This window comes from Linepithema humile, chromosome 8 (assembly GCF_040581485.1).
Source record: "Linepithema humile isolate Giens D197 chromosome 8, Lhum_UNIL_v1.0, whole genome shotgun sequence".
In the NCBI taxonomy this organism is placed as follows: domain Eukaryota; kingdom Metazoa; phylum Arthropoda; class Insecta; order Hymenoptera; family Formicidae; genus Linepithema; species Linepithema humile.
Genome location: NC_090135.1, coordinates 10905906 through 10931829, shown reverse-complemented (window position 1 = coordinate 10931829; position 25924 = coordinate 10905906). Strand labels below are relative to the sequence as shown.

Here is a 25924-nt window from a genome sequence, read left to right as displayed (position 1 = left end):
GAATAATTGTAATAAGTAGTCTCTTTGGCCCTTTCAAACATTTGGCATTTTTTTTTAAACAGTTGCAATCTATTTTATTACAACATTAGAAATTTTACCTACAAGCTATAAAATAATGTACACAGAGATGTGAAAATTTACTTCTGTAATAATTGATCCCAAATTTGAACATATATTTCATTATCCATCCTGCGAGCGAGCCGCAGTTGTGCTGCAAAGAATTAATTTGCATGGTTTAACGACACCGACTCCAGAAACCTTAATCGCGCCATTTCCTAAGAACTCGCGATAATCAGCTTGCAGAATGCAGCGGTGTGCGTCGTAACGGCGCGCTAGCAGAATGCATCTTCGAGTCGATTCTCATCTAGCGAGATGCTGAAGGAAGTCGGCTGCGGGAGCATTACTCCCCCGCCCGGGGACAGCGGTGAGGCGAACAATCGGCAGGTCGGCGCGAACGAAGGCGGCGGCGGAGGCGGCGGTAACGGCGGGGGTGGCGGCGGTATCAGCGGCACCGAGGTTCCTCTCGGCTGCGGAGGCTGCGGAAGGGAGATCGCTGAACGCTGGTATCTACAGGCGGCCGAACGTGCATGGCACTGCGACTGCTTACGTTGCTGTCACTGCCGGGTGCCTCTGGCCACCCAGACGTCCTGCTACGCCAGAGACGGCAATATTTACTGCAAAGAAGATTATTACAGGTCAGTACACAATGTAAAACAAGTGGAATATAAAGGTAAATTTGCAGCAATGTAGCTGAAAGATTGTCACACATCAACATTCGCATATTCGAAAAACAATTATCACTTTAAGAAAAAAAAAAGTTTGAATAGGATTTAATTGAATTAAAAAATTAGAATACATCTTGAATAAAAAATTATACGTGTAGAAGAAATTTTATCATTGTCTTTCCAAAAATTTATATATGCCTGAAACCCGAAAGACGCATCTTTTATTCGCATTCTTATTTTTCTTCACGCTGTTTTCATGAGTCTGTGATTTCGCGGAACTAAAATCTGATCACACGCCAGAATGTAATGCGACGAATGATTCAAATGACGTATGCAGATTAATAATGCAAGATCTAACAGTATATACCTTTTCTCGCTTCAATATTTATTGGAACAGCGTTGGATTTACATGAAAGCGTTACCTTCCGTTTGCCAAGCGTTGCTCGCGAAACTTTTTAGACCACACAAAATGTCTACTAATAGCCGTTGCCGCACACAACCCTAGTCGTTATTCAGGAATTGGACCTTGAATTCCACACTCAGCGAGGCGATATACTCATCGATAAAAAATGCAAACAGTCATAAGAAGAAACCAGAAATTAAAAGTATTAAATAATTTTAAATTGCAAGGATCGAATAATATTCTATACACAATTTTTGTCGCATGTAACTTTTCCAGTGTTTTCTGTGCATATTTTTATTTCTAAATTTAAAAATTATTAAAATGTTAATTAAAACTTTAATTAACAGTTAAACAAAATTTCAATTTTAATTTTAACTTTTTACATAAGCTTTTAAATGTAATTTAAAATTAAAAAATGTTAAAAACTTATAAGTTGAAAATCATAAACAATTAAGTATTATCATTTACTGTATAAAATAATGCGTCTGCATTGCGTTCAACGTTTTAGGAGGAGGGTAGAATGAAAGCTTGAGAAGCGAGTTCGTTAGAGCGAACAAGGGAGGAATTCAACAGCCGTCGTCCATGCAATATGCAACAACGCGAGCCCTTTGTTTCCGTCTACGCAAATGCGAATGGTCCGCTTCGATCGCTTGCAAAATTCATCTCAAGCGGAATTCGCAATACACTCGCAAATATTCACGCAAAAGCAAATAATGCGCCATTAAACTCTCATACATCTTTGTTTTAACAAACAAAATTAAAGGAAGTTAGCAATGAGTAAACAAGTTAAGAAAAATCTAAAGAACTTTTGGATTTTTTTAATTTTTAGCCTGATTATTGATACAAAAAAATGGTATAATGATAATAGCATAATTGCAGCAAAGATGATACCTGCGTTAAAACTTTGAAGTTTAGAAATTTCAAAACTTGGAACTTTCAAATGTCAGCGTGTTAAACTTTTAATAACTTGACATGTAAACAAAAGGTTACGTAATTATATAGTATAACAATTTATAAGAAAAGTTTAACTCAGACACAACTTTAAATTACAACTCTAAAAGAAGTAGATCACCAGCACGCTATTCATTCTTTCAATTACAAAGAAACATATATTGTAACTATATATTTAATCAAAATAATATTATAATATTATCGTTGATTATATATTATTACATCAGCATTATTGTCGTAATTTACAGCATTATATATAGCGTTATCTAACACAAGTCCTGTTATTCACTTGTAAAAATTAGCTAAACTTATGACTAGATTATGACATAAATAAATTCCATGTCTTTTTTAGGGAAATTTCAAAAACTGTGCAGACTTATCATATTTTCATTCTGAATTTTTTAGATAATTTAAAGGAATAATTTTTTTAACGACTAGATATTAAAGAGTTCGACAATATTTTGGAATCTCAAGATTTGTACGATAGTTAATTTCACGAGTTTTCTGATTGCAGACTATTCGCGGTGCCACGATGCTCCCGATGTCGCGCCGGTATTCCCGCCTCAGAGATGGTGATGCGCGCCCGCGACTTGGTGTATCACGTGGCGTGCTTTATTTGCGCATCCTGCGGCACTCCGCTGAACAAAGGCGACCATTTCGGCCAACGAGACGGCCTGGTGTATTGCAGGTGAGAAACAGTAGCGTCTGACTATTAGTATCCTTCAAAGGCCACCTCTCCTTGTTATCAACGAGTTCGATGACGAGGTTGACAGCAGCACGAAGCGCTTTGTCGCACCGAGTCATTCCTCTTCTCCCCTTCCCATCGCGCGCTAATGACAGTTGTTGAGTGCTAATGACGGTCGTCGGAATACAGATTCAGCGTCGGCTTCCGAGAAAACGATTGTCACGACGTAAAATGTGAGAATGTATCATCGATTTAAAAATGCAATTGAATCAAACATCTTGAAGTTATAATTATGAACGCAACCACAGAATATTATACAACAATTAGAAGGTCGAGTAATGTATAATTTTAATTAAAAAGTGCAAAACAAAATTTTTTTTGATCACTGTTTTCAATAATTTCACACGCATTGCGAAGATGCGTGATGAATTTGTAGAAATGAAATAATTCTACGCAAGATTGTGACTTGGAATCGATCTAGGAATTAATTTACCGCCGCGACGACGTCAAAGAATAAATACGACGCTTGAAAAGATGTCGCCGAACACCGAGCGACTCGCCGAATCGACGATATTATTTCTCCGACTGCTGGCGATCCCACCAATCATCAAATCCCACCCTGTGGAACCCAACGATCGCGTTTCGCGCAGTCGAACTCGTTCATCGAACTCGGCGCATAACGCGGGGGTCAGGTCGTCTGTCGACTACTTGACAGAGAGCTTGACGACTGACGAGCACGTCGCTCCCAAGACCACACTACGAGCTGCTGTGCTGCGCCGGGGATTACGGGGGTGCCGCGGGCGGCATCGAGGACCTCGGCTCGCCGGGGGTGTCGCCGCTTCCGTCTTACTACGAGCAGAGTCCGATCGCCACCACCGGCACGGTGCAGAAGGGCCGGCCGCGGAAGCGGAAGCTGTCGGAAGTCACCGGCTCCGAGCTACCTGTCACGATGAGACTGGCCGCTGGAGCGCTCGGTGAGTCCAGCCAATGTATGTTCCGCGATCTTGTACGATCGTGAACGATTTTCTTGCCTCCGTTTTTCCCCCTCACCTTTTCCCCCCGCCCTTAGAAGAGCGTTCTCTAAATTTTTCTGCCTGCTTTTTTCATAGATTGCTGGATTTTTGAAAACTAGATGTTCGTACACGGTTGAATAAGCTTTATTTGTTAGTGATCCAACTTTTTGCTGTGACTCAAATTTATTGTATCATAATATTTAATCCTCGGTACACTAAAAAGTAAGCGTCATCGTTATCTGGACTTGTCAGTAGATCTTTTTTATTTTTTTATATTTGGAAATGACTCTATGAATAATTTACAGTAATAAGAAGATATTCTTAGAGCTGCTCAGAATGGAAGCACAAAAATAAAAATTGTATATCGAGGGTTAAAGATTCCGTCTTTGAAGGAAATACCGGACTCTCCTTCTTCTCTTTTTTTTTTCTTTCGTCCAGTTTCTCTCCCTTTTTGCCTTCTCCCCTTTTCTCTCTAATGCTGTCTCTTCATTCTACGCTACAGCAAACGAGTTAATCGACGGAGTTGCATTATTTACCGAGCAACGAGCATAATGGGGCGTTCCCGCGTGCAAACATTTGCCCGGGCTTGCTTCAAGAATCGCAGATGTTATTTCATTTCGTCCGCGATTATTCGGCTCGTTAACTGGAGCATTCAACAACGGCGAGCCGGGATTCTTTGACGGCCTCGCGCGCTACACAGATGTCTAATTGCTGAATGATTCAATATGCGAATTCTTCGCGACAAAGACTTATCGCCGATCTTGAGGCACTCGTCCTGTTTTAATTTTCATTTCTAATTGTTTCGTTCCGTTTGAGCTTGCGATAAATGATAATATGAAATCGCGATAAAAATTGCAAATAGCTTAAAAGTCATATTGCGGAACGTGCAAATCCGCAGGCTCCGAGCGTTCTGAGTTCGCTTTCGTATAAATCGCGAAGTTAATTATCGCGCCATCATCGTTGCGATGCGGCACTTCAGTCGGAAGAAATTAGCGGAATGACGCGAGTCCACCGAATCGACAATTTCCTCGCGTTTCGTTCGGCTTATATCATTTGTCGACCGGCACGCTCATATCGCGTTTCGACATGATTCTCGCCGGTTTTACGATCGTTCCGACTCGGACGCGGACCCCGAGACGGCGATGCGACCGGTGCCGCGCGATTCCCAGTTATTTTATAATCGACGAGAGAGCGAGGATCACTCTGCCTCGGACTACCGAGACCGGAATTTACGACCAACAGCCATAAAATCGTCCATGAAGTCCCGCGCGCACGGCTCCGGGCGGGAACAACCGGCCGCTGGGAGAGACAGGCAGCCCTCGCGCGCGATGTTTTATTGTCTTTATATATAATTGGAACAGTTTTTTGCGAGAAGATACGCCGACGACGAGGAGAGCTATTCCGCGGCCGACGGCAGATCGGCGAGACACTGTCGTAGTAATCGGTTCCTAGCGGAAACAAGAAGACGCTAAACTCGACTATTACTAAACGACAAGATATGCCGCACGCAACGTCTGGATCCTGTTATGTAAAATACAGCGATTTAATTAGAGGGTAAAAATCTAACATTTTTGGAATTTAAAAAAATGAAAAAGTACATGGAAATAATTATATAATTACATTCAGTGCTAAATGCACTGTAAATATTTTTGAAAATTTATTATTTTATCTCGGAAAAGGAAATTGTGCCGCGACGGAGGGACACGCGAATTCCAGGAGATTCTCTCACCGAGCGGGAATCAGCGGGACGAGGGTGATTGGGATTTAACGGCTTAAGAATGAGATTACAATTTGTCAGATCGAATTAGAAGCCAAAATCGGCAAAATTGAGGGACCGGGAATCGGCAAAGAAAGAGGGATTCCCGTGCGGCGGCGGCGGCACAGCAAGAAACTCGCAGGCGGTATTACGGTGCCGGCCATTCTACTGGCTGCGGCCACGCATTGGCCGCGGCAGCATTCTTTTCCGGGCAGATCGGCCAATCGATGCATCTCGCGATGCCGATACCTATCTGTCACTGTCCGCCTGGCCCCGGAGCCGTTCCTCTTTCTGCGGGAACAGAAAGGCCCCGCCGAGAGGTACGCTGGGAAAATCCTAATTCCGATTCGACTCGCGTGTAGCACCCCGCGCCGGAACCTGAAGGCCTGTATTCTGTCCAACCGCGCTTTTTTACCGCCTTTCACATGTGAAATGGGAACGAGACACGATAACATTGCGCGATATCCCGAATTTTAATGCAAACTGAAAGAATATTCCGCTGAACGAACGAGCGTGCGTTTCGAGCGAGAGGAGTGATTTTTCGAAAGCGCGCGATACTTCTAGCGTCTATTGCGCTAAGTTTTTACACGCGCGGAAGGAACGTCTTAATTGATCAATTAGCGGTTATGTCACGCCGCACGAATTTATCTAAATTACGGCGGACGAAAATAAAAGGAGAGCGAGATCCGCAGGAAAGGGGACGAGAGTGTGCCGTTGTGTGCGCAGTTGCAGTCGTTGCGCGCCGGCGGAGCGAAGGAACGCATCCAATAAATAAGACGACGAGGGTAACCATTGAATTCAATCGGGAGAAGAACGGGTTCCAAGTCGATGAAAGAGGCGGGGAGGGTGGCGGGCGAGAAGGGATCCCAGAAGTAAATCCCCGGGCACGTATGCGCCATTACTGTTTATTGTTCCGAACTTCCATTCCCGACGAACGAGCGATCTACTGGCGATCGCTAAAGAGAATGAGAGAGAGGGAGAGAGAGAGAGAGAGAGAGAGGCAATCGAAGGAAAGAGAGGGAAAAAGGGAGAAAAAGCGTTTTCGCGAGCGGCCACGGCGTCTTCGGAATTCGTTTTCTCGTCGAGGTGAACGACACGGATTCCGCCTCTTTTATTTTTGTCCCGGAGACGATTGGGAAAGCACAGTTACGTTCGCGAGATCGGGGAAGAAAGTGCGCCGCGAGAAGGGGTCGACTTCTTGGACCTCTCTCGGAGCTGAAATCCTTCTAAGGTCACACGCCGTTTGGACGAGCGCGAACGGCGCATGAATTAAAGAAGAACCGCAGAGTGAATCGCGCGGGACGGGAGAGCGGCGGGGAAAAATATTACGCCGCCGCGAAAGTTGATCTTTGTAGAGCGATTCTCGGTTGGAAGAAGTATCGCAGAAATGTAAATATTCAATGAAGCGCACCTGCATCCGCTATCCGAGAAAGTTTCGCGGTTCTCAAAGTCCTGCGAATTCGAAGGACTTTAAAGATCTCTCTTTCAATCCTCGGTCCTCGGCTTCGAGTTTCGAAAACTTAAATGGATTTTAGCGCTTTTTTCCGTTCGTCTATTCTGTGCTTCGCATAATTTCCTATATGCTTAATTATTAAAAGAGTTCGATTTAACAATGTTACATTATAATTAAATTTAATGATATTTTCTTTTCAAATTTCAAAAATATTGTGTATCCTTAAAGTACGTATGCGTTATCCGTCACTTCCTTTCTCCATCGCATGTCGTTTACTTCGCATCAAACAAGACGAGATTCACGGTACGGTCTCGAGACACGCCGCTGATGGGCTGACGTTGAAAAAAAGAAAAAAAAAAAAAACATTTTTTAGTTGAACTCGCCATTGCAGAACTCCTGCATCCCACGGAGCTGTCCTCATCGATGGAGTCGCTGGCCGCGTACGACGCGTCCGTGGGCTCGCCGGGCCCGGTGCACCAGAGCCAGCGTACGAAGCGTATGCGCACCAGCTTCAAGCACCATCAATTGCGAACCATGAAGAATTACTTCGCGGTAAATCAGAACCCGGACGCCAAGGATCTCAAGCAGCTCGCGCAGAAGACCGGCCTGTCGAAACGGGTGCTGCAGGTGAGAGTTTTCGCTTGCGCGCATCCTTCGAGGATGGCGAAACGGAGTGCGCTTAAAGAGGCAATTTATCATCGTCGGTGCCCGCGCGCTTACAATTTTCCCACGATTTTCAAAGTATCTTTAACAAAGTTGATTTATCTCCGAATCAAAGTTACGCTGAAAAATATAAAATTGAAGAAAGAAGTACCTTAATAAGAAAGAATAATGAAAATGAAATTTTAGCAATCAACAATTGACGAACCGGCCGTGAGTGGTCAAAATTAATCGCGATGTTCCCGATTCTCGCATTGTTCAGGTGTGGTTTCAAAACGCACGCGCGAAATGGCGACGGAACCTGATGCGGCAGGACGGCGGCAACGCCGGCAGCAACGTCGGCTGTTCTGGCACGCCGGTGTCCTCCAGCACCGGCAATTCCCCAAATATCGGGCCGGCCGCCAGCATCCTCGGCGACAGCAACAGCATGCCCTCGACTTCCATAGAGGAGCTGCACGCCCTACAACACCTGCACTCCGGCGTCTCCTCTCAGGTGTCCTTCTCCGACCTCTACTGACGACGGCTTGAGATGGAGGAGGACGCTTACAGCAGCCTCTCCGGCCATCTTGGATGAGGGATTATCGCGCCTTCTCGAAAATCGACCCTGAAGAGCTCAGCGAGTCGATGACACACATCCGTTATCGTTTCCGGAGGAAATCTCATCGATAAACGCTGGCGTCAACAATGGCGGCTCCGAAACATCTACAGTGATTTATGCCGTAATTTCAGAAACGATTATCCGAATTTCACGGCGATATAGTTGAATTTCGTGCGGAAGAAATGTTAATCGCGCGAAATCGAACGGTTTCCTTCAAGGTTTTCAACATGATGTCGTTTCGAGAGACTAGAAAACGTGTGACAAGGAAAGCAGCTCGTCGGAGGACTTTTCCGAAGGAGCGGATAGAAATCTAGCGGATAAAATTTCGGAGGACGATTATGTTTAAGTAATCAGTGATAATATTCATAGTTCCATGCACATCCGAATTACCAAAGATTACTAGACGAAAATAGTAAGAGTGTAATCTAGGTATGTACGCAACGAGGGAGTATCATTAGCGATTGTATCGATAATTATCGGTAACGGGGTCTCGGTTCACTGTTGAACATATAGAGTGTTCCAGAAAGATGTATACCAGTTTGTGTGTTCCTGAAGAAACTCGGATGATTTTTGTTCATAGCGGACGGTCCGTTCACAAAAATACAAAAATAGATAAAAATTCGAATGCTGCATTTGGAATTTCAAATAATTGAAAATTTAAATGTTTTTAAAAATCTTACATTTTTAATGTCGTCTAATGAGCATTCTTAGCAAGCTCTAAATTTGGATATTTGGTAAAATAATAAGATAAAAAAATCTTAAAAGACCTAAAAATATAAAAAGTTTAAATACTTTTAAAGATTCCCAGTATTTTTCTAGCAATTTCTCGATGTTTTCGATACAATTTGAAAATCTCCATAAGATTCTAGATAATCTTGAAATTTTCCTTCCTTTTGACTATTGTTTCAATTATATGAAATATACCGATACTTCTTAATCTATTAAAAGCATTGTATGCAACTGTTTAGGACATTTTATACACTGTCGCAGGGACCGTGCCATTGAACTAAATAAAGATTCGTCCATCCGGACGGACGCGTACATTATATGTGCAATCACGTAGCGGAATTATTTAATTTATCCTCGTTGAGTTGACACGGAATTTCGTGCACGGCTAATTTTTATCGACTTCTCGCCACAGTCAATCGATTTAATATTCATCAATCAAATTACAATTCATTACAATCCTAATTGATTTTACTCCGTAATTAATTAGCTAAAATTAATCAATTAAGATTACTAAAGTGCAAAATATAATTTAAAAACGTAAAATCTCACGTTCACTATTTATCATTTTAATTTAATTTAATCATATTAACACAAGAAAGCAACGACAATTTATTAAGATTGCAAACATGACGATAACGATTCCTACATTAATCATAAAGTAATAAAAAGAACATAGTCTTGAATTTATCATCGATAAATGTTAAAGATGCAAGCGGAAATTGGAAAAATGGAAACAGAAATTCACGGAAATATGATTTCAAAACGAAATTCGGCGAAACTCGATAAAAATCCAGCCGAGAGCGTCCGTGATTTTTATATTTAGCGGCATAAATGTATAAAAATTCATAAAAACGGCGTTCCTCTGCTCGTGCCAAAACGTAGCTAAGAGACAAATTTTTTAACGATCTGCTGGAATTCAAAGGACGCGATATATTTTTGCAAACTGCATTCGTCCGAATTTTCTCGAACCACTTGAAAGGGCGGGAGATTTGCGCCTTGATCAAGCCTTTGACATTATATGTGTTCTTGCATTCGAGTTTTCCCTCCAAATCGTCATCTTTGAATTCGAGCAGTACGAGGCACACGCATATACATACACACACACATACACGTACACGTATTTGAACGCAGTATGTGCATGTGGCTGCGAATGAAGATTAAGGTTGTCGCAAGTTTGCGAAACTCTAATCAGATTCGACCTCTCAAGCATGTGTAACGTCATAGGAGAAACTATTATAGACTTAATATTTTTCCAATATTGAAACGTTTGAACATTGAGAAATCACCGAAATCAACCATCTATTTTCACGAACTTTGTTCAGATTAATTGATCAACGCAATTCTTTATTTTGCCGCCGACAAGTTTTCATTTCTCAGCGGCAATTTGCGTCAATTTATTTATTAATATTTAATTTGAAATTATTCTCGAGAGAGATCCGGTATGTCTTGCGAGCATCAGCGTGAAAATTTACATATAATTAATTTAATAAAATAAAAAGGCTCTAGGTGTTCTCTCCAAAGTGTTTATCTACTTTTGCAAAGATTAATAACATTTCAGATAAGACACGCTTTCCCGGAATATAAAAATATTTCTAGTTTTGCAGATTATTATATTTATTTATTTTTTAATTTTAAAATAAATTGAATTCCAATATCATGAAAATATCACATGTTTTAAAATATGTCTCACATGATGCTCGACGGAGGAAATCGATAGATCGCATGTTAGGTACGCGTAGCATAGCGATGATTAAGTGTACATTAAAGAGCGAAGCGATTATTTCCGACTCTATAGACAAATCAATGTGCTACGATTCGAGTGCAACTATTATCGCATAATAAATAGTTATGTACGTCTCGACTTACTTAGACGCAATTTGCTCTCCTCTTCGTACTCGCGATATCTATTCCTTTCGGTCTTAAAACCGTGAACAGGTAAGTTTGTTTTCTAATTGGCGTAAAATATAACCCGAGACCTACGCGCTCTCGCGTGCTTCTTCGAATAATTCGCAATAATTTGTTTGATATGTTAAACTTTTGCGTTTAATGCAAATTAGCTTCGCATGCATTACATATAATGCAGTCTAAATAGTTCAGCAACACGCTGAGGCGCGTGAACCAACTCAAAATTGCTCTTTTCGTTCATATTTATGTTTATGATCAGAGAAAGGTTTGCGAACAGATTTTAATATTTTCTAAAATTATACATTGCAAAAGTGATGAAGAATAAAGATTTTAAACATACAAAATCTAAACTCTGATGTTGAAACTTTTCTACATTCATAAATAAAAAATTCCGACAATTCAAATTTAATGTGTTTCAGTTCAGTAATTATGCATCAAATATGTCAATTGTATGTATATATACGTGTATGTGTGTGCGTATGTTAGTTTTAAATAACCTCTCCAATCATATAAATATATAGAATAAAATTATATAAATAGAACTAAGGGTGTAAAGTTTTCGAGATGTGCAAAACCCGAAATTCCTAAATCGAATACTCCTCAATCTAATACTTCACAAACGATATCCTGTGCCGCAAGCGTGGACACTTTAGTCGCCCGCCTTCTCTCACACAAGACCCAAGTGCGAGTTGTAATTAGCATCAAATTAGGTATTTAAGGATTTCACGTTCGTATGCACGGGCAGAAGCGGATAAACCGAAAGGAAGATACGACGGCGACGAAGAAGAAGGGAAGGAAGACGGAGAAAAAGACGACGCGGGAGGAGTGGTGCGGGAGGGTCGAGAGGACGAGGGTTCTACTTAGGGGTTATACCAACATAGCGAGGTCCCGTGTAAATTGTAGGCCTCTCGAGTCGTATAAGTGCACCGCATGCCGTATATATTTTGTCGGCGCTCATATAAGTTAATTTTCAATCTATATGCGGGTTCTCTCAGATGGCGCGCGGCGACTCATCAACGAAATGAAGAAATTGAGACTCTCGTTAATATTTAATGAGCCCGGGCGCTCGCGCGCGCGCTCGGGCCGCGAGCGCGGATACAATGGCGGTCGGTCCCCGGGGCCCGAGCGCCGGCGGACCACGAAATATCACCTCGCCGGGTCCGCGCATTTACATGCCGCAGGATCGCGCGGCCCTCTCGAGGAGGAGCGAGCGAGGAGTCTCGACTGCGTATTCGCGCGAGCCCATCGGTGTGCTTCTCCGCCGTGAAAAAACCGCGGCAGGTGCGCACGCGGACGCTCCCGCTTTTCTTTTTGCACCGACTCGAATCGTGAAATATAAGCGATTGGCGAACCGTGTCTTTCGATTCCCCGCTTTCGGCTTTGTTCGAAATGAATATCTCGTTGTTTCGCGTTGACAGCAGAAATATTTGCACGTTCAATAGAATGAGACAGTGGACCTTTTTATGTTAATGATGCACTTATTATGTCTAGACACGTTTCGCAGAGAATGTGCTAAAGTTTCTATTAAACACAAATGGCAGAGGAAAGTTATAACATTTGCTCCCAAAAATGTCAGAGACACTTTATTATTTATTTTTAAATAATTAATTTATATCTTATAAATCCCAAAATATATATATTTTTCAACAGTGTGGTTGTTATGTTGAAATTTTACATTCCTTTATTTTCAAGATCCAGCTACAGCTTTAAAAACATATAAAGACATATTTCTTTATTTGCAATTGCGTTTGTTATTGATTAATCGCTCACTAGTTTATAAAAGTTGTTAGCTTCATTGTTGGAGCTTGAACAATTAGGAGTTACAGGTTGTCACAATCACTTGTACGCTGTAATAAGTGCATCGTGTAAGAGGTAGACAGACGGAGAGAGAAAGATCGCATTCCATGACCAATCGAATTTCACGTTAATTATTTAAGCATCGTTAAGTCACATGCGAGGTCGTCCGAGTGTCACGAGTAACGAAGGATCCATTGTAACGAGAAAAACATGTTCAAGCATCGGCGTTCCCACAAGAGATAGAATTGTACCAAAAAAAAAAAAACATTTCCAAACAATTTTGATATTTTCAAAAATGTTTTAAAATAAATCCCATAATTGTATCCAATTTAGAATATGAAAATTCTGCAAAACGTTCGAAACTCTCAAGAATTTGAAATTACATGCCTCGAAATATTGGACGTCTTCAAAGTTAATTGAAAGGAAATGAATCGTGAAGTTCTCGTCGAATGAGACGAAATCCAGTGAGATGCAACATCCGTAATTACTCGCTGATTTTCAGCAATTTTAGCCGCACGAGCTGCTCCAATTTTCTAGGACTTTGAAAACTAGTGTTAAATTGCACAAAAATCACCGGCATGACAAAAACGATCTCGCACCCGAAAGAGCTATCGTGCCGCAGCTCGCCACCCCGCGCCACTCGATAAAAAACGCGTCTCGAGGATGAAGGACAATAGGGAGGCAGTATGGCAGTTGACCGATGTCGAGAGGCATCCGAGCGGTCCAAAAAATGGACCAATTTTCGATAATTTGTACGCGATGGCTCATTGGATGGCGCACGCAGGAAGAAGCCAGCTGGCAAGGACATCCCTCCGTCCTTCCTCCTCATCTTCTCGGAAAGAGATTGACGAGTGTACATGTGAGCACTTGGAATAAAAATTGTTTTAGAGAGAAAACGAAGAGCGCAGAGAACGATCGCAGGAGTCTATTTTTAAGGAAAAGGGAAGGTTTCGGGTTTACTCGGTCGATAGTCTTTTGTTCTGTCAAACATCGGACACGCCTGCTCTACGAGGGAACCTAAAGAGAGGAAAACGAGAAAAAGAGAGGAAGAGAGAAAAGGGGTGGGAGAAGACACAAGGAATGAGACTAGAGGAGGAGTTTTTATTGGAACGGTTGTTCCAAAGCGGTAAAACTGGCAAACGTCTCATCGCTAGTTATATATGATGTTTGGGATACAAGCGAAAGAAGTAATTGTTCAATTCATAAAGCTTTAAATGACTGATATTTTGTATAAAAATTTCGTATTTATGCTTGAAGCTTAAGCAAACTTTTAAATTCTAATAATTAGAATAATCTAAAATTCAAAGTTTCAAAAAATAAGACAACAAAATTTCATTTGTTAAAAGTTTAAAAAATCCCAAAAAAGACGAGAAATTAACTTTTGAAAATTTAAATATTTAGATATTATTTTGTTAAAATTTCTGAACTTGAAACTTCAATAATTGTTTTGAATTAAAAATTTTTTAAATTTTACTTTACTTACATGTTGAAAATACGAACAAAAAGTGTTCAAAATTATTGACTAGTATTCTTCAGATAGTGTATTATAAAATTCAGGAAGAAATCATAAGAAATTCCTGGCCGAAAGACAGTGTTATAAAACTTAGTAATAAGAAATACGAGCCAATTCAAAATTTAGCAGGATTCTGTCGAGAAACTCGCACTAATTACGGACGCGCAAACACGTACATATGTACATATCCTCTCGACTCGTTCCAAAGCAAGAAGAGAGCAGCCGGTCAGCTGCCATCCAGCGCCATTGCTTCCGCTGATATCGCGAGGGACGCAATATTCCTTTTCTGCTTTTCGTGTCCGCTCCTCCCTTCGACATTCGTGGACTGTTCCTCTTCTTCGAGCTGGTGCGACGATAAGATTGTCGCCGCCGTCGCCGACCGTCGTCTCCGGCGGATTCGATCGCTTCGATGGAAGCTGCCGGACACGGCAGATGGTCGCCGAAGAGGGTGACAGAGGCACGCGTTACCGATGTACGTCGGTGCACAAGAAAATGCGGCGCGCGGAAACTTCTTGTTTTGGTACGCTGCGAAACTGCGACCCACCAGCGGGCCCTCTGATGCACACGGCGAGCCGGACATGGACGCGTCATTCTTTTTGCTTATAAACCCGGAAAAAAGTCGAGCACGTTGACCCGCAATCGCCGTTACATTTTGGCCTTTTGCTCCTTTAGGACGATCAACGCAACGTAAAGTCGCCACTCCGTTCGTAACGCTCGATCGCGACAATCCGAAAACGATTTTATTTTAATTAAAAGAGTAACTTAAAATAATATGAAGTAAAATATCAAATTTACTTGTATTTTTTCTATGCAATGTTGCATTTCCACAGTTGTGTTCTAATTAATTCAATAAAGATTAGCGGAGCTTGAAAAAGTTTGAAAATTATTTCAACTTTAAAAATCAATTTTTTCAAGAATGAATTCTGATACAAAAAAAATTTGTATTCAACATTTTCAATTTATTTTTGTATAAGCGTTATTCCTGCGCGTATCACTATTATTTCGCCGCAACTTGTATGCCGCTGTATATCTGTATTTTAAAATTATTAATTACTGGTATTGAAAATGAGTTAAATAGACTGAAATAAATTTTCATAATATACCAGAACTTTGTTAAAAAAAAAAAAAAACTTTTTTTACCGATATTAAATGTTTGAGTCAAATTACATAAAATTATTACTTTCTCGTTGAAAAATGCAGAGATCTAAAAGGTCAGCGATTTATTGTCTCAACATTAGCGAGGCACGATTTCAAAGCTGTAAAATTACAGACGGCTTCAGATTTCAAAGTTGCAGTATTTCAACTCCGAAGAAGATCTGATGGATGTCGAACGATAACTTTTGGAATGCAACGGTCGATGTAAAATAATTTAATAACGATGATGATATAATATTATTATTATTCTATAGCAGAAGCGGCTTCTTAATGAATATTCGCGGCGGATATATTTTATATATGTGCATGTAATATACATCTGTCGGAGTACTCGTTATGAATATGCATGATATTTTATGCTCGCGTAATTCGCGGTCTACGCAACCCGCCTAATGAAGGATCTATCCTGATATTCTTTTGAAAGGGTGGGCGGCGGCGTCTCTCTTCCATATTCGTCCTTCCGAAGTTTAAAGGTGAATCTTCCTTATTTCTTTTCTTTTTTTTCATCTCCTCTTTCCGTGTTCGGGATACACAAATTATCATCTATAAATATCATTGGAATCGCCGTTTTATTGGGTTAATTAATTAGAACCGCAATCTACATTTGAATGCCGATATGCGGGATGCCGTCATCGCTATCGCGTTTATTAATGTTATGATGATTATTAATAAACGTTTAATTGGAAATTGCAGAATCACTGTGTAAAAGCTATTAAACTTTGCAAGCATAAATAATATGTACCTCAATTTAATCTCATTTTTTAATAAATTTTAAATCCAGAGAAGAAAGTCGAAAATGAAATTTGTTATTCGATCAATCGGGCAAAAGTTTATGCATCAAAATTTTTTATTTCTTAATCATTTAATAATGTTAAAAATGATTAATCTGTTTTGACCATATTTCTTCATTTTTGCTTGTTACAATTACAATTAAAAGTCAGGATTTTTTCTTCAACTGATTTGCGGTATAACGTGTTCTCTTGTCACCCGCTTCACAACTTCATGATAATGATAGCACCCAACGTTAGTAACGTAATCATCATTCGTGCGATGGACAACGAAGAAAACAAAACTGTGCAGGAGCGGGACGAGAAGAAAAGGACGCGCTTTCACAATAGCAATAAAGAAGACGGAAAGAGACGGACGTATACAGAGCTACTCTGGCATAAAAACTCACCCTCTTTTATTTTCTAAACCGAAGGAAAGATAAACTATATAATAAACAAAAGTTTAACGGTTCTCATTGAGCCCTGCTGTAAGTAATATATTTATTTATTTATTTATTCATCGGGAGACAGCTTCCTGAAGGTACGGCCGCGGCAGATGCTGCCGCATACAGAGAACAGAAAAGGAACGCGAAAGATGGCCGCGGCTACCCGGCATTGTCTACCCGAGACTTCGTTGTAAATAATGCCTCTCCATGGCGACGAACCAGAAGGTCGGAGAGTTGGCAAAGTGTACGGTCTGGTTGGCCCCTCGCCATCTCACTCTCGCTCTTCCTTTCGCGTCCTCGCCATTTCCCCCCTCAACCCCCTCCGGCGTATCTCTTTCCTTCGGCGTCTCCACCGCTCTCACCTTCGCCATCCCTATCTCTCTTTCTCCAGAACCTGTCGCGCATAAACTGATTCGATCCCGATGTCTCCTCGCGCAGGACTCCCATTGGCCACCGCAGTCACGCCGCTCGCTTTGTTCGCTTTGTCGCAGCCCTCCTCTCTTTCTCTCTCTCTCTTTCACCCTCCCTCCTCTCCGCACCCTACGCGGAACCGAGACCACCCTTTTTCTTGTTCTCCAGGGGTCCCAAATATTCGCAAAAGTTACGTGACCGAACAGTCTGCTCGAGCGCGTAAATTCTCGTCGAGAGAATCGTCGAGAGGGCGGAAAGGGGTCCCCCGGTCCTTTAACGAATCACTCGCCGAACGCGATTCACCGGGATCCACTTCCGAGATAGCGCAGGCCTTCGAAGGGCCTCGAACGGTCGCTTGATTGAAGGGCACGCGCGGCGATAACACCGAGCAACGAAATTACCCTGATATTCTGTTGTGAACGTTGCGCTAGGCGAGTCTAACGATATTTTTTATGCTCAATATAAACGGAAGTAAGATTCTGGAATGATACACTCTCTATTATGATGTATATTACATAACTTGATAATATTATTTAAAATGTAACTGTAATTAATTTTTTTTCTTTCACCTTTGCTTGAAAACTCTTTAAGTAAGAATTATAAATACATGCACGCTCCAAATTGCCAGGAACTGAAATAACTTCATGTGCCATAATTTTCTTAATTGCCTACATTTGTAATAATGTATAATTTCATTTAAATATTAAGTAAAATACATATATATATATTGTAATCATATTTATAAAATAAATATTCAAATCTGAGAAAGCAAAAGTGGCAATTAAATTTCAATTTTGTTTTAAATGTAAATGTCAGAGTTAACAATTTGCATAATGCAATTTAAGCAATTTTAGACACAAGATACCTGTCACATTTTATATTCCAGTAGTCGATAGGTTACTATTAACATATAATTATATATTAACATAACTTTTAAATGTTAAGAGCGGATAATTGTGAAATATATTGCGATATATATTTGCTATTCATGTTTCTACTAAACGGGAAAATTTAACACGCAAAATAACAACATTTTTAGCCTCCTTATAAATAAATCTGATATTCACCGCAATATCGTGATGTCCGTCGTGGTTGAACGCGTATGCATTATACATACGGTGGATACGTCGTGCATGCGTCATGTATGTCGCGTTCGTCGTGTTTTACGCTATCGCTTGCTTTTAACGATGCGTAGCCTTCAATTAATTCATTACAGTAAACGCTGTTCATTTAAATAATCACCCTAGACTCGCTTTCAGATAATTAGATCATTTAATTATTTCCTTTGAACTCATTATTCACATACACCGCTCATATGATTTTAGTTAGTATTATTAATATTATGTTATTAATAAAATTTTAATAAAATTGCAAATTTTAAATAATAAAATTCTTTAATATTTTTACGATTAGATGAGAGTAAATCTTGTATTTCAAGCTAGATTAAGATATATTCTTAGTTTCCGTGTAAAATTCTTGAGTTTTACACTATAAATGTAATAAAATTCAATATTTCTAATGCACACTTTACGTTTAAAAATATAATTCCGGATAATTATCTGCTATTATTTTATTCCGCCATCGTCATTGGAATCTGGTGGATTTCCAAGGATCCACCCTATACATGCTCCTATCTCCGATGGGTAGGCAATGGAACGGGGTGGGCGATGGTTCGCCACAGTGCGAGTTCACGTTTCGCGGTCTTTTTTCTCGGATTATCCAGCCGACGCATCGCTTATTCGTGTATCGACCTTTTTCGCCTTTTTGGCCCTTTTCTGCGGCGAGGGCGCAGGGAGGATTCTTTGTTTGCACCGAGTTTCTCTCCAGGAAGAGCAGACGAGCGAGGCTGGGGGAGAGAAGATAGTGGCCATTGTGGCACGATCTGGACAAAAGTCGCTATAGCGACGGAATTCAAAGGAGCTGAAGAATGGCGGCCAATGCAAATTGAAGCTTTTTTCTCTCCTCCCCACCGTCTGGTACAATATTCATGAGCTTTTCGCGAGGAACAGCCGCGTTGTCTCTAATAAGCCAAAAAGAAAAGCCCGAAACTATGAAATGTATCTCGAATTTCGATAAAAAGAATTCGGAATGTTTGATGCTTTTAGAAGCATGTTTTAAAAAGACTTGAATTTGTTTTTAGAATTTTTAGTACTCAAATTTTTAAAACAGTGTTTTGAAAAAATTAATTTTTAAATATTGTACATGCGTCTCTTAAATTTTGTTAAAAATATTCTACCTTTCAAGAACTTGATTTGATCGTAAATAATATATTCACGATCCGTATATTTACAAAGCTAACCGTACAATTAATAATTAAAAAAATAAATTATAAAAGATGAAAAATAAGATATCGCTTTTTTTGGATGCGAAACCCAAAGCGAGTTCTCGGCTGATTCGATTCCCGAGAGATGCGCCCGAATCCGGCAAATCCGTGTCGCTGAGGAGAGAGAAATTTCGTGAATGGAACCTCCTAGGAGGCACCATTTATTCCGGAGTTAATTCGCTATCGTGCCTGTCGAACGCTGCCTGACAGTGGTCCGGAGATTTACTCCCGATCGGTTGATAACCCAGCAGTGGCCATGTCTGCTGTGTCTACAGGGTGTTTTTCAAGCAGCGCCTCGCAAGCGCGAGTATATACCCTCCGGTGACTCCGGCCAGCCGCTAAACGGACATAGATAAATGTGCCGCACATTTTTCCACCCGCCGTTTAATAACGCGCCTCGTGAAAGTGAAACAGCGGTACGCGCGATTGTGACACCAATAAATGTCAGTGTCCATCAGCGCGCGAAGGATTTATGCTAGCAGAATCGAAATAGAATTACACACAGCGTGATTAAATAACTTTGCGTATAAAAGTGTGATGGATTGGTTGCGAATACAAAGTTAAAACAGCACTGAGATAAAAGCTTAATTGATTGATCAAGTGGACAGATTAAAGGGGCAAAAATTCGAAACCTTTGAAAAATCAATAAGTTGAAAGTCCAGATCTCTTCGGCTTCACAATAGAGTGACGTATGATTCTTTAGTAATAAAAAAATTAACCGGAAAAATGCTACAAAAACCAAAGCGCAAAAAATTTATTGGTAATAAAATTCTTCGCGCTCCAACTTTACAATTTATATCAGCAAAATATTAAAAAAATTCAAGATACAGCTATTAAATTTCAATATCTTTGTATTTAAAATACAGTAAAATCTACCATTCAAAACCGCAGTTTTAAAGTTTCAGTAACATTTCTGAATAAAATTTGCTAAATGCAAAAGCATACAATACTTTCGCAAAAGTTACCGTAATTGGTTCAACAAAATGCTGTCCGATAATTCTTAATTAATTTCCCGCCGTATCAAAACTCATGCGATCGATTACACTGATCGATCACTTGTTGACACACAGAAACTCGCGATTTTTTCATGTGACAAAGACGAGTCAGCTCGTTTCAAAAGCTCTGTCGAGTCAAGAAATTCGACTTCTCTCTCTCTTTCCTCTCTCTCTTTCTTCCTCTCTCTTTGTAGTGATTTAACGAAGCATTTACAGGCGGGAGAGCGGTAGGTTATCGAGAAAGAGGCTATTCATCACTAATTTCATCTCGCCTTCCGACCGGCTCCTTTCGTCGTTCGGCGCGATTTGTTCCGAAGTAGCGTTCAGGCCTCCTTCGTGCGGAGAAGTTCGGGGCTTCTTAATGCGCTATAACTCAATCGGATGATGAGCTACGGGACACACCCCGACCCGGCGCCTTTTCCCATAAACTTCAAGACTTTTCCTGGGGAGAATCGAGATGTGCGACGGTGGAATAGTGAGTTAAGGCAAGCCGTGCAACCTTTTCCTCCCGGCACGCATTGATCCTCTGGCTCGTTCATTGTTGACATTTTAAATTTTAGATTATCTTTGTATATTGAAACATGCTTAATATACGGCCGTCGGAAAGGAAAACGCTAAGAATTAACAACGTTGTTAAGTTCAAGGGAAACCTGTCCTAAATTCTTTCCCTTTAAAATTTGCAAGAAAATTTATTTCAAAATTATTACCTTATAAATTATTTTTGCAAATACAATTTGAGCGATACAAAAATGTTTAGATACTTAATGATTGAAAGCGTAAGAATTGTTCCGAGAGAATTAACTGTTACGGAATTCGATGACAATTTAATCCGACATTTTTCTCTCATCTAATGTCTTTCTAAACATACACGGGCACGTATAAAGTATCGCATCCACATGGTAACCTCTTACGTTCCTTAACCTTCGCCCTTCCTTGCCGTTCCGAAGGCAAGGTTTCGCGCGGGGTCAGGGAGAGAGTTTACGTCGGTACCGGCCGTGATATATACTCGTCGGATGGTCGCGCGGGACGAGGCGGGCAGACCGGGGTGAAGCAAAAAGGGCGCAGTCCACCACGGAGTATGGGCGTAGGTTTGTTTTAACAAGGCATTTAAAGCGTACTCGGTAAACATTCGACGAGAAATATTGGTTGTTTATGGCGCGGTGATTTATCACCTCGCGCTTGGACGAGCCCGGCGGATGGGATGGGAGTGAAAATAAGTTCAGGTATGGTTCATTTGGCGCGAGCAGGAGGAGGGGGGAGGGGGTAGTGGGCGAGGGAGCCCCGAGGGCGGATGGGCATCGCGTCCTCCGCCGACGCGTTCACGTTTTAGCGCCGCTTAGAAGGATGGAGCGCATTTGAACTCTCGGATGCGCGCATTTATTTCGCGATGCACGCGAATAAATTTCGCTCTAATAATTGTCCGTCTCTTACCTCTATCACCTTTCGTCCGCCTTATGTATAAAGAATATTTATATAATCGAGTTTGTGCAAAACATTATAAAGGTATCTCGTAAATTATTAAAGTTCAAATAACTTATAGAAGCTTAAAATATTAAAATTGATAAAATTGATGATCCTAAAAAATTAATTGTAAATTAAATTAAAATATAATTTTTGTAATCTAGCGGAATCTAGAAAGATTTGGTCACATATGTTTTAGTTTGTTATTAGAATAACTGACTTTTTAAAGAGTTTAAGAAATTGAGACAAATTTTTAATACAGTTTGGCAAAAAAAAGAAACTGACGCACTAGATAAAACGAGCATCTTGTTTCCTGATATTTTCCTCAAATAATGTATATTTAAAAATAAATTTCTAAGCTACAATCAACACGTAGAAAAATTAGTACGATATGAAATCAAAATGGAAAAATTACCAATCAAACTTCTGCTCTTCCTTTCTCTCTCCTTCTTAAAAAAAAAAAAAAATACCGCACTCGCCACTGCGTTTCTTTTTATTCCCAGGATCTCTTTGTCCCACGCCCATATTCCTCTCGTTAACTCTTGAGACCGCAACCTTATTAAGAGGCTCGCATTGATGCCGGGTTAAAATATCAGAAAACGACCCGATTCCAGGAAGGGACACGAGGAAGCGTTTGAGAGACGTCCGAAAAATTCGTCGAGCTATTAAGAGGAATCCTTCATCGCTACCGTTGAAGATGATAATCTCAGGTGGCTACCGTTGCGTCCCATTCGGCGCGATGACGGGCGCAGAGGATAGATTTGACCTCGTGGTTAGCCAAAGTTCGTCGTAGGAGGTCCCGCGCAGGCTTGACACTATTAAATCGCCGCACGGACAATGGTGGACCACGTAAGAATGCGCGACGTTTGCGGGGTCGTTAGAGGGCAGAAATGTTTTCGAAATGAGGCGAAGTCTTTCGCCGCGACCATTCTTAATCTTCATTAGTTCATTTAGCATTTGCATACCGAGGCACGGTCGTTTATCTGATCGGAGAACGTGACCGCGCTGAGGGAGGACGAGCTTCGTCGCTAAACTCCTCTATGAAGACTCCCGAAAAATACTCAGATGTCCGGATAAAGAGCTGCGAATTTTCTACAGCGCAAGGCAAATCGCAATTTTTCAAATTAAAAGAATTAGAGAATTTAAAGGCACAAATATTTTAATTTATTGAATTTAATATTAATTTCAAAGGCTTTAAAATGCTGCGGGCATCTCAATATTCAAATCTTTGAAATGTCAAAGGACTTAATATTTTAGCAAATATAATTTTACAGAATTACAGTGTTGTATAAATTTAATCTAATTCTTCTTTGTTTAATATAATTTTCTGGTTTGCAAAAGGATCTAAAGTTTCAAAACGAATGAAATTTATGTTCTCAATTTAATTTCTCAACACGCCGATTGATTAAATACAGTAAACGAATCGCCAAACGTTTGATTGTTCCAGCATTCAGCCATCTGATAACTCCGAGGCTGCACGTAAAGCCGCTTTAAAGATCCGAGTGTGCGAGAAAATGAATAACGTTACGCAAGCGATCGTAAAATGATTTTTTTCGTTCCGTCGCAGGTCGACGTACCCTCGGTGAAAGTTCTGCATACAGTCCCCAGTTATTAGGCCCACCCAATCGGTACTTAATCGTGACCTATCCTCCAGCGCGCGCAGCGAGGAACGAAGAGGGCCAAGAAGGTCAAGCTTAGCCCTGAGACGCGGCCACGGCAAAGCTCACCTTATCGCGCTTCCCCGAGCCCGGGTGGCCTACTCGGGCCTTAATTGCGGGCCCATATCACGATTCAATATGGCCGCCCACCGCGAGTATTAGACCCCGTGGCGCACGTCAATGTCCGCTTTATGTAAGAAATACGGTATCATGCATCGCGTCCGGCGTATAGACAGCCAAGGACACCCGTGCGGCACGAGCGGCTGCACTTGCATCGTGCAACAATAACGCGATTGATACTTGAAATCAAAACCTTCCAAGATGACAACATTAATTTGTTTAAAACAAATGTCCTGCAGAAACAACGACCAGCTTGGCCTACAGTCGCTCTTTTCGTCATTTTTGTAAATATCACGTTTTCCTAAATATTAAAAAAATTGACTGCTGCAAAGATTTGAGAAATTACAAGATATATTTAATAAACTAGAAATTGTAAACTTTGTTTAGAATCATTTTTCAATGTTAAACTATTTTTCAAATATTTTACAGTAAAATGCGACTTGATTTTATTAAATGGCTGCTTTATACGTCAAAGCTTCTTTCTAAAAGTTCACACTTGCATGAATTATGCGACTTTTCTCTACATTTTTTTGTTCTAAAAATATTTGTAATTCTAAATAATTCCACAACTTAAAATCACACAAAAACAATAAGATTCTAAAGACATCCAATCATTGATCTTCTGTTAGTGTAAAATAATACTTGCAGACCCACATTCCATCGTTCCAGTATTAACTAAAGGCACGAGAAGCAATCAATCGCTTGAAAAATTTTCCCTTCTGCTACCAGTCGAAGTGACTTTCCGAAGATAAAAATTTCCGCGCCGCATCGTCGTCGACCTCGTCGTCCTGACGCAGGTTGCGCGGAGGATCCGTCGACAACTGGTCCGGCGACGGAAGGAGGATGAGTATCTTGAGCAAATAGCAAAGTATCCTCCGCGAAAATAATTAATCACGTCGCCGATAAGGACCGTCGATCCTGACAGGCGCGGATTGGTTTCACGAGAGGCACGCCGTATCCTCCGCGTTCGGCGGGAGGAAATTGTTATGCCGGGATGCCATTCGGAATATGCGAGACTAATGGTTCGGCTACCTAACTGAAAAAAGAACAAGTCAGGATGGATCGAGAATCGGCGTTACCAATCTGGAAAAGTGACGGGTCACACGTACGACGCGACGACAGAATGTCTCCTCTGTCTCTTTCTCCCGTTCTCTAGGACGAGGTGGATTGAGACACCGAGCGGCTACCTGATCGGCGATAGGCCGATGGTAAAATGAACATCGGTGCGCCATGAGGCGACCGCGAGAGATAAGCATCATTTTTCAGCGCGTTACACGATGAAGAGGCCGCATGATGAATGAACGTATGGTCCCGCCGCGATTTTCCACGGCGCGAACTTGAACGAGCGGACTGGTGCGCCGGCCGCATCAGTGGAATAGATGCACGAAAAGATAAAACATCTATCGACGCTACAAGGAAAAATCTGGACGCCTAGTCGGATCAAACAATTAAATAATTTAAATATATTTTAAATGTTTTGAAGATTTTAGAGCCTAAATTACGATGAATTATATATAAACTAAGGATTTTTCCAAGATTTTTTCAAGAATTATCTTCGAGGATTTCTTAAAGGATTTCAAAATTTGTATAAGTTAGAAAATTTCAAGTGTAAAAAATATTTGAACATATTTAAACATTTTCATTCTTTTAATTATAAAATTTCAAGTTGTCGTTTATGAGAAATTTTAAGGAACACGGCCGGATTATTGCAATACTGAATATTTGTCATCATTTTCGCTAGTGCTATTAATAATTTTTCAGATAACAAAATTGTTCTATTTCTATTATATACAAATTTAACGTTAACACTTTATAAAAGAAATTAATACACCCCGATAAAATAATTATGAATCCGTGACATTTGATTTTACAAAATATGAGTCTTTGACATTTAAAACACAAATTTTCTCAAATAAATTATTCTTGTACTACGATATCGTTATCATTTCTTTATCTTCTTATCAACATAGAACATACAAAGATTTATTAAATGAGAGGGCTTGCTTCGAGGTGTGTTGATTTCTTTAATAAACAATACTATATTTCTTCTTACCTTTCTTTTTCAGTTTCACACGCGTGTAAGCATCAGCTCATCCTTCATATTCTCATGCTTTCTTCAAGAGTTCATAATACCGACCAAACTCCAAGGACTATTCGACATTATCGTTCCGTCTTTTCAGGCAATTTTTATCACCAAAGATGTGGAAAATTGACAACACGTGGACATCATTGCAAACAGTTCGTTCACAAGCTAGCGGCACGATCATCGGCACAATCACCACTACTATCTTGAGGATGTTTTCCCTTACGTCGAGGAACATCTTTCGAAGCGGGAAAGAGAGAAAGAGCGAGAGAAAGAGAGAGAGAGATAGAGACGGAGAGCGAAGAGCCAGGGCGTAG

General features: G+C 40.6%; 1 protein-coding gene across 3 annotated transcripts; it reads left to right on the top strand.

The window, feature by feature from the left end:
• Nucleotides 1-372: 372 nt before the first annotated feature.
• On the top strand, nt 373-25924 carry LOC105673737 (LIM/homeobox protein Lhx9-like). 3 transcript variants are annotated; one of them, XM_067360403.1, is made up of 5 exons: nt 373-695; nt 2594-2767; nt 3515-3738; nt 7378-7613; nt 7909-11420. In XM_067360403.1, exons 1-5 carry the CDS (start codon nt 373-375, stop codon nt 8161-8163), a joined length of 1212 nt encoding a protein of 403 aa, XP_067216504.1. In that variant the 3' UTR covers nt 8164-11420. The 3 variants fall into 3 exon arrangements, with proteins under 3 accessions (XP_067216504.1, XP_067216503.1, XP_067216505.1); XM_067360402.1 differs by having other exon boundaries at nt 3457-3738; XM_067360404.1 differs by lacking the exons at nt 7378-7613; nt 7909-11420 and adding an exon at nt 25705-25924 and having other exon boundaries at nt 3457-3738.